The sequence below is a fragment of the Bombus affinis genome, unplaced genomic scaffold, assembly GCF_024516045.1.
Source record: "Bombus affinis isolate iyBomAffi1 unplaced genomic scaffold, iyBomAffi1.2 ctg00000842.1, whole genome shotgun sequence".
Lineage (NCBI taxonomy): Eukaryota > Metazoa > Arthropoda > Insecta > Hymenoptera > Apidae > Bombus > Bombus affinis.
The window spans coordinates 30,097-38,900 of NW_026109390.1; the positions used below are offsets into that span (position 1 = coordinate 30,097).

Genomic DNA, 8,804 nt, shown 5'->3' on the forward strand with positions numbered 1-8,804 from the left:
GGTAAGTAATAAAAATAAAAACATAGATTGATCATAAATTCGTTAATTTGTATGAAATCCGTATACATATAATAAATTTTATTATATATTATATTTAAATATACTGATTACTATTTTAGCTGCTCTAGAGGAAGAAAATCGTTTGATCCAGGAGTCTCGTCTGTGTAAAGTTTGCACGGAACGGGAAGCAAATATTGAATTCCTACCTTGTGGACATGTGGCAACCTGCTACTACTGTGCACCGGCATTTACTAAATGCCTAATTTGCCGTAGAGAACTCAAGGCAACATGTAATGCAACTTTTTCGTAATGCATGTATATATAATACATGTATATAATTATGTACATTTGTAAATTAGCTTATTCATATCTCTTATATAAATGTAAATATAATTTTGTAAAAATGACGTACAGTCATCAAAATGTGTGATACCATGTATCGTTAAATTAACTGTTTATATCAGGAAATGATAATTTTTTTTATTTTTAGTAGTATTTCTACAGTAATTAGTAATAATAATTAATATTAATAATATTATAATAAGTAATAATAAGTAATAATATTAAAGTATATAAATATATTAAAGTATAAGTAATAATATTAAAGTAATAATAAGTAATAATAATTAATACTAAACTGATCAAATATATTTTGTCTATATATTTTTGGCTTTTTTTGTATTTTAAGTGTATTTTACTTAATTAAACATTAATTCGAATTATGTACCTTATTTTATCTGAATAAAGTTAACTTTTTCCGCATCTAACTAATTGTTTTTTGTTTTACTCCCCTTATTGTCATTAAAATGAAGCTGTTTTATGTATACATACATATATATATATATATATAATACTGTTCATATATAGTACAGAGTATATATATACACAGAATGCCTACATATACAGAAAGATACATATATATATATATATATATATATTATTATTATTATTATTACTATATCCATATATATATAGTTCAAATCATAAAAATTGTAGGTTACTTTTTCTTTTATTATACTTACTTATCCTGTTTTCAATTCGTTAAATAATACCGATTAAAAGACAATTCTAATTTTTATATTAATAAAACGTCGAAGTTTTAAAGCGAGAAACTTGTCTGTTAGAAGTTTATGTTTGTAAAACTGAGTATTTTCAAGGTGTTGTACAACTTATTTGTTTGCTATATCGATTTATATTTTTAATTCGTTCTGTAAGTGGAATCGTTGGCTGTGAATACATGAATACACATAGATGGCGGCCATTTTGTGATGTGATTTTGAACTTTGATTGAATTAGGTTTGAGCCATTTCTTACTCTTCGCTAATCTAGAGACTAGCTGTTATGTTAGTAAATACCTGCGATCTTGTATAAACTGTGCAATTTCCCACAAATTTCAGTACAATGGTCATCTGTATGGACCAACTGAATGATGGATAGAAGCAATATGGCGTCAAAGTAACGTGCAAACATGGCCGTAAAATAGCCAAAGAATGCTCAGTTTTACATAGTCATAACTTTTGAACCAGTAGATTCCCCGTCTTAAAACCTCTATTTTCGTATTCTACACGTCGAAAATTAGAAAATTACAAAAATTGCAAGAAAAGGTCAATAATTTTTGGTTTCCTAAAATAAAGTTAGTCAAGAACACTATTATACTTATTGTACATTTATGTATTTAGTATAGATATGTATGCGTGTATGAATACTATTCGTATTCTCCCTACTTTTTGTATAATCTGAGAGAGACTGCGATACCTCGACACTCGGCACCATGGTCGTATGTCGTGGCGCACTATCTCTGTCCTTCAACATGGTCTTCAACTCACCTGTAACGCGCTATCCATCTCTGTCATTCTATGGGAGAACTGCATGGTGTCGATGATAACTATTTATATAAGTACATAGTAATTATTCAATTCATTCGTTACCTATTCGAATACTACGCTATGCATAGTGTTGAAATTTGAATTACGCGGCGTTTACTTCAAATGGCTTGAAGTTACGAATATACAACCTAATTGAACATTACTGAACCGTTGCGTTACATATGAATCTGGCCTAATATTTAACGATATCGATATGCAATTTAAGAGCGAAATTTGAAATCACGTTCACATGTCTGAAATGCCAAATACATCTATATATTGGTCAAAAATTCGATGCGAGTACTATAGCAAGGAGTGAATAAGAATTCAAAATACAGGAAATACGCTATTGGAAAACTTTAAGTTTAGTCGTCAATGATCACAATAAATTAAAAGCCATGCGAGGTTATTAAAAAATATTTTTTGTTTTTTAAGGGAGAATTCCAAGCAAGCCTGTATAAAAAAAGCTATGCTTACATCTTAATATGTAGTTATCTTGAATTTTTCGCGCACTTTATTGAACAAAGCGGTTCAGCGATACGTACCAATATATATAATACAAACTCCTTAGTAACCGCCAAATAAGATAATATATTGGTAATAGAAAGAGAGTCGTCTTTTTACTTAACAAAATTTTAAATCTGTTTTAAATATAAAAAGTTTAGATGTCTCACATACAAGTTTAATTTTAAGATAATTGAAAATAAAGCTTCTTCATAAAAATCATATTTTAAGTACTACTATAACTTTTGAAATTTTAAATGTTGGCTATTCATTGCCAAATGCGTTTTTGAAAAATTGTTAGTATAAATTGGATCCATAAGAACATAAAATAATTAAGAATAGCAAGCAATTATATATAATGGATGCTTGTAGTCTTATGAATAAAAAAAAAGAACAATCGGTTCTGTACGCTTTATTTCCGGAAACGAGTAACCTATGTTGTGCAATTTGCGAAATTGATTTTGTTGAAATTCATGATTCATCGGCAAAATCAAATTTTCATTGGCAAACAATGAAATGCCAATGACAATGGCAAAAATAAACCAGTTGGATCAATTGGAGAATAGTGAATTGAGTGATTGGCTAAAAGAGCGTTCAATTCCATATAATTCTAAAGCAAAAAAGTGTACTTATTAATAAATTATTATCGCACATCAAGAATACAACAATTTTACAGCCATTTCGTATGTAAATGTATCATATGTGTTCTTAAGTGTACTAAGTTAGTATAAAAAATAATACGAATATGCTATAACATAACATATTACATTTTTACATTCATACATTAGAGCAGCTTTAGTATATAACAAATAAAATAATAATACATAATTAGATATAATTAATAAAAGATAAAAAATTCTTTTTGTACCACTGATTTTTTATGAACTATTTATCACAATTAACATAGCTTTTCTGTCAGCTTCATTTTTTATACCAATTTCAATTAAATCTTCATTAGTTAAACTCATAAATAAATCAATGTCAACCTGAAATAAGTTTACAATATTAATTTATAATAAAATTTTATACATGTAACAACATATTTACTTCTTGTACGAGGAATTTGGGTATTGACCTAATCCGTAATGTTTTAGTAAAATAAACACTTTTGCTTCTTCTGAATTTAAAATCATTCCTCTTGGAGGTGTCCTGTAACGTGGTGGTGATGGTGTATTCTCCCTAAATACATTTTCATCCTTCATATTTGGAAGAACATTTTGTTGGCGCAATAGACTAAATTTAGGCACATATTTAAGAATAGTATCAACATCTTCTTTGTGTTGAATATTTAAATCTTGTGGCTGAATGGACTGTAATCTTTGCAAACAATATAGTTAAATTAAAATATCATATTTACTTTGTATATAATATAGAGCAATAACTAATATACCTCTGCATAGGTAGTTCGCTTACATTCTTTCTACTTTTTGAACAAGTTAGCATTGCTTCATCTTTATCTTCATTTACAAACAATTGTTTCTCCTTTGTTTCATCTTTGATATTCAAAATTAATTTCCTCATTATGTTCATTTTGTGTAAAATATATATTTGAAGAAGTAGGTAACAGTTTATTCAGATCGCAAGTCAAGGTGGGTGAAATTAAACTACTCTGAACACTTTCTCAATGATTTGTCTCTAAACTTAATGCACAGGGTTTTAAAAGTTCCTTGCTTTAACATTCTCTATCGTGTCAGAAGCTTCAACTTCAAGAGTAATAGTTTTCCCTGTTAAGGCCTTAACGAAGACCTGTATGTTGCATGGTCTGGGGAAAAATGGTTATATTAATGTACAATATCGTGCTGCGATAGTACATGCTAAAATAAACATTTTGTAAGGAATAGCTGTATATTTTTTTAATTTATAAAAACATTAATCAGCTCAAATTTTGTTAAACAAAATGATGGCATCACAGCAGAGTATCGGTTATTGGAAAACTCATCTAATATTTTTTACATAAATATGGAAGGATCAGCTGTTATACTTACATTTCTTGAAATAATTTATAGAATAGGGTAGATAGTTGCACACAAGTCACTCTAAATTCTTTTGATAAAACAATATAGAAAAGCTTTCGAAGGATAATTCACAATAGAGTATGTCAAATAATGTATAACATGTGCATTTGGTGCCATTTATTGGTGTACACAATAATTGCGTAGTTCAGTAAAGCCAGTAAAGGATGCACTTAGACTAAATCTCATAATTTTTCACCATTTCCTTAAATTAAGTGCATATACATTATTTGATGTGTACATACAAGTACATACCGCATATCTGTTAAAATTAATTAAATGTTATATAATATGTTTCCTAGGAAAGCCGTTGAAAAATTTGAAAAAGGTTTCAAACGTTTAAGAATACCTATAACCTTCCTTTGTTAAGTACGTGGGAGAAAATATTTATATCGTCTTTCGCAAAATAAATGCGAATCGAATGAACAGCGAGATTATTGAACTGTGGAAATGAAAAAGAATCGAAATAATGAAAACGAAAACAGAGAAAGTTATTACATAGAATTATTATATTATTGCATAGAAAATCATTGAAAAATGTTCAGAGTAATCTATATATATTAATTTATAATAAACCCTTGAATTTTTCGATATACGACTCTTTTAATCGCAAGTTGTTTTCTTGGACCTTATCGTTTTTCAGATGCTGTTTAAAGCTGTTATTACATTGGTTTGGGTTTTCATATTCAATTGATTCATACAGATTAGTTTTGTATCCTGTGTACTTCACACACCTTGTACAGCCATTTACACACAGCGAAAATTCAGATAAAAAGGACGTGACGGATGGGGAAAAACAGAAGAGAATCGCAAAGCAGTTGTTCCAACACTGGATGTAGGAACTAGCGATCATATCAACATGACATTTATCTCAACAAAAGCCAGTGTAGATTTCGAGTTCAGGATGTTTGGTGCCTAAGACACATCGAATGCAAAATGCTAGATAAAAATAAAGAAAAATTAGAAAAACAATCGAAATGAGAGTAAACGGATACAGTAGATACGCCGCTACATTGTACACGAATATAAACAGCTGCTAGGAAAATTCAGTTATGAGAATGATGACTCACTTTAGCAATTTCAGGATGGTTAGTAAGAAAACATAGACGTCGACAATTTTAAAGGTTCTACTTCGTCGATACGTTTTTTTGCATTTGACAGACGAGAACGTCTCCCTCGTTATTTTTCAAGATATTACTGCTTTTCAAGCTAAATGTATTGCGTTTTGCCCGAATATCTTTATTCTTCGTTTTTACTATCTTCTACTGCATTCGCAACTAACACTTTTAAAGCCAAACGATGGTATATTGTTGCAAGGAACATTTGCGAAAAGGGCCAACGACGATATATGATTGCGATTCATATGTCCATTCAAATATATATGTGTGTGTATATATATGTAAGATCGTAATCTGGGGAGAATTCAGGGATCGATTCTGTAGTCTGAAAATCGAGTTTTTATTAAGAAGTAAATAATAAAATACGAAAATAAACAACAATTAATATTCGGCTATAACAAGAAATAACAATAATTATATAAACGGGAAATAACGAGTCTTTAGTACAATGTTTAAAAACTGAAAAACGAGAATCGATTTTCAACGTCCTGAGCTACCGATCTTTCTTCATCAGTCTTTAAAATCTTAAATAACTATTCCGTAACTTTGTCTGTCTCTAATGTAACTCTCTGTTAGTCCGTTCGGGAAAAACGTGCTTCTTAAAATGGTCGTCCGTAAAACAAAAGAAGATCGGTCTGTCGGTGAAACACAGCCTGTCGTGCTACCCGTAAAACAAAAAGAATCCCTATCCTACATGAACACTAGGGAATTTACACACACACACACACACACACACACATGTATATTTATATGACATAGTATAATATGTATAACACAATATAACATAATGCTACAGCGTCTAACTATTCGCATCGCGAGAGAACTTTATCTCAAAATGAATTTATAAAATGTTATAAATGGTACAATTTTCCTGCAGAAACCTTGTTCAAGATGTTTCATATATTGAAAAAACTGCGTACTTATTTCTAAAAATAATTTTATTATAATCTGCGAAGATTAAAGCCGAGGCTGGGTATACGCCATAAATTATAGGGTGCCATAAAGTAAAATTAAACATGTAACGGTAACCTGAGACTTTAGACTATGCTTTACCTTCTTACTAAATATTTTACCCACCTTCAGGCAAGAATCGTATTGTCTTGTATATAGGGTGTTTCCTTAGAATGGTGGTCACCTGAACCGAAACAACGTAGCGATTAGGGGTTGACGAGTATGTCAAAACTGAAGAAGAACGATATGGAAATTCCAAACAATACGAAAACTCGATTAGAACCTAATACCAAGCATCTATTATCATTTCCTCTTTCATTATGTGTGTTAATAATAAATTGCAATTTTTTGTCGCTCTCTTTGACTCTCTAGACTTCGTAGCAGCTTCTACTGATATTTTAAACAACGTGTTATTATTGTCAAGTAAAAACCGAACAAATAAGAATTCCTTCAAAAGCGGCATCATTTTCGAAATGTGAGTAAATAAGGGGTATAATTTCTGTACCTTGCTGTACCTAGCGTGCGTCGTTTACTTGAGAACAGTACAGAGCAGTACAGTACAGGGGCGGAGCATCGATGAAATTTGATTGGTTGACAACTTGTGCTACTGTGGTAGGGATAAGATCTGTAGGAAACAGGTAGTTCTTTCTCCAGAAATAGAAGTTTCAAGATTCAGTATTTGATCGACAGTCGAAGAGTTTGTTCGTTCGTGCGATAAAGCAGTTTTAGTAAATCTAAAAATATAAAATATACAAGAATAAGATATTAAATCTTTGTTAAGATTCCACTTGAAGAGTTGGTGTGCTGTTGAAGCGGGACGTGAACATCTGATATCGGTAAGTTTTGCCTGTAATATATTCCTGTTTCATCAATTGTACGCGTATAATATTTCTCGAAAATGAGTAAACTAAAATCGTTTTACCATTTATAAGTCAGAATATCGTAGCGAAAGCATTTATGTAGATTGTACAGAAAGTTTCGTGATCCTTCGAACGCTTCAATTATCAAATAAAATCGCTGTAATTTTTCAAAGACAATTTTTAATTTTTGCGCTAAAGCACACGGGGCTGAGATTACTTCGATAATATCGGCTTGTTATAATCAGTAGATATTATAATTTCTTTTTTTTTTTTAAATAGGTTTTAAGACATTTCTTCGGTTTACACAATGTCGTCGGATCATGCGATTTCGTCGGGTGATTCAACATCATCGATTAACTCAATATCGGCGGACGATTCAGCCGCAGCAGTACCTTCAACATCGGCAGCAAGGCCGGTGCATTTAATGTCACCGAGTCTTTCGACGTCGTCAATGATACCATTGATAGCCGCCCCCCCGATGTCATCAATGCTATCAATGTTCGCCGTACACTGGTCGTCGCCAATGCTACCAATGTTCCCCGAACCCTGGATGTCGCCAACGCCACGAGTACGGATAACACAAAGAAACGGAAATATATACTGTCCTTATGGTTTAAAATATCACAAGTCATTTGATTTTAATGACCACAGATTTTTAAGACATTCACGAACCCCGTCGACATATGAATTTAGCCGTTTGGGACTAAGGAGAGTTACGGAACCAGAAAAATTGGAATATGCCAGTTACGAATCCAGGTTAAACTCATTCGCAGGATGGCCTACACATCTAAGGCAGACAAGTGAAGAATTAGCCGATGCTGGCTTCTACTACATCGGAATAATGGATCTCACTGTCTGTTACCATTGTGGAATTTGTATAGAAAATTGGGGACCAGAAGAACATCCATGGGAAAAACATGCAATTTCGTCTCCCGGCTGTTATTACTTATTAACAGTACGGGGTTTCAAATATGCTAATAATGTAACAGGCCAGGAGTTATATGAAACTTCTACAGAAGTAAGTACAGTAACATATACCCTGAACCATATGTATAGTTAACAATTCGGATATATACTTATGTACATTATATTTATTTCAGGCACCAACACAAATTGCGAATGGGAATCCTGAGAGATCCAATAGTGAAAATGATACTAATGAAATGACTCTCGTCCAGAAAATTGGTAAGTAATAAACATAAAAACACAGATTGATCATAAATTCGTTTATTTGTATGAAATCCGTATACATATAATAAATTTTATTATGTGTTACATCTAAATATACTGTTCACAATTTTAGCTGCTGCGAAGGAAAAAAATCGAGCATTGAAAAATGCTCGTTTGTGTAAAGTTTGCATGGAACGAGAAGCAACAGTTGTATTCCTACCTTGTGGACATGTAGCAACCTGCGACTACTGTTCACCGGCACTTACAAAATGCATAATTTGCCGAGGAGAACTTAAGGCGACAAGTAGTGCAATTTTTTTGTAA

At 31.5% G+C, this 8,804-nt stretch overlaps 2 protein-coding genes across 4 annotated transcripts; one reads left to right on the forward strand and one right to left on the reverse strand.

Annotated features, from left to right (window-relative positions):
- Nucleotides 1–3,115: 3,115 nt before the first annotated feature.
- LOC126928329 (uncharacterized) lies at nt 3,116–4,605 on the reverse strand. Of its 3 annotated transcripts, none has more exons than XR_007716544.1 (3): nt 4,355–4,605; nt 3,783–4,131; nt 3,116–3,686 (listed from the first exon to the last, which is right to left on the reverse strand). XR_007716544.1 is itself a non-coding variant. In XM_050744123.1 (3 exons), the coding sequence occupies exons 2-3, from the start codon at nt 3,897–3,899 to the stop codon at nt 3,413–3,415; spliced, it is 414 nt and encodes a 137-aa protein (XP_050600080.1). In that variant the 5' UTR covers nt 3,900–4,131; nt 4,355–4,605; the 3' UTR covers nt 3,116–3,412. The 3 variants fall into 3 exon arrangements, 1 of the variants encoding a protein (XP_050600080.1); XR_007716543.1 differs by having other exon boundaries at nt 3,116–3,679; nt 3,752–4,131; XM_050744123.1 differs by having other exon boundaries at nt 3,760–4,131.
- Nucleotides 4,606–7,797: 3,192 nt separating this feature from the next.
- Nucleotides 7,798–8,804, forward strand: LOC126928325 (baculoviral IAP repeat-containing protein 7-A-like). Its single transcript, XM_050744118.1, has 3 exons — nt 7,798–8,328; nt 8,411–8,495; nt 8,614–8,804. Exons 1-3 carry the CDS (start codon nt 7,798–7,800, stop codon nt 8,802–8,804), a joined length of 807 nt encoding a protein of 268 aa, XP_050600075.1.

Excerpts from the sequence above, each read along its gene's own strand:
- LOC126928329 (XM_050744123.1), bottom strand. The coding sequence starts at position 3,899 with ATGAACATAATGAGGAAATTAATTTTGAATATCAAAGATGAAACAAAG. Across the intron at positions 3,687-3,759 it reads AGCGAACTACCTATGCAGAG|ATTACAGTCCATTCAGCCAC; the intron begins GTATATTAGTTA and ends TTGTTTGCAAAG.
- LOC126928325 (XM_050744118.1), top strand. The coding sequence starts at position 7,798 with ATGCTATCAATGTTCGCCGTACACTGGTCGTCGCCAATGCTACCAATG. Across the intron at positions 8,329-8,410 it reads TATATGAAACTTCTACAGAA|GCACCAACACAAATTGCGAA; the intron begins GTAAGTACAGTA and ends TATTTATTTCAG. Across the intron at positions 8,496-8,613 it reads GACTCTCGTCCAGAAAATTG|CTGCTGCGAAGGAAAAAAAT; the intron begins GTAAGTAATAAA and ends TCACAATTTTAG.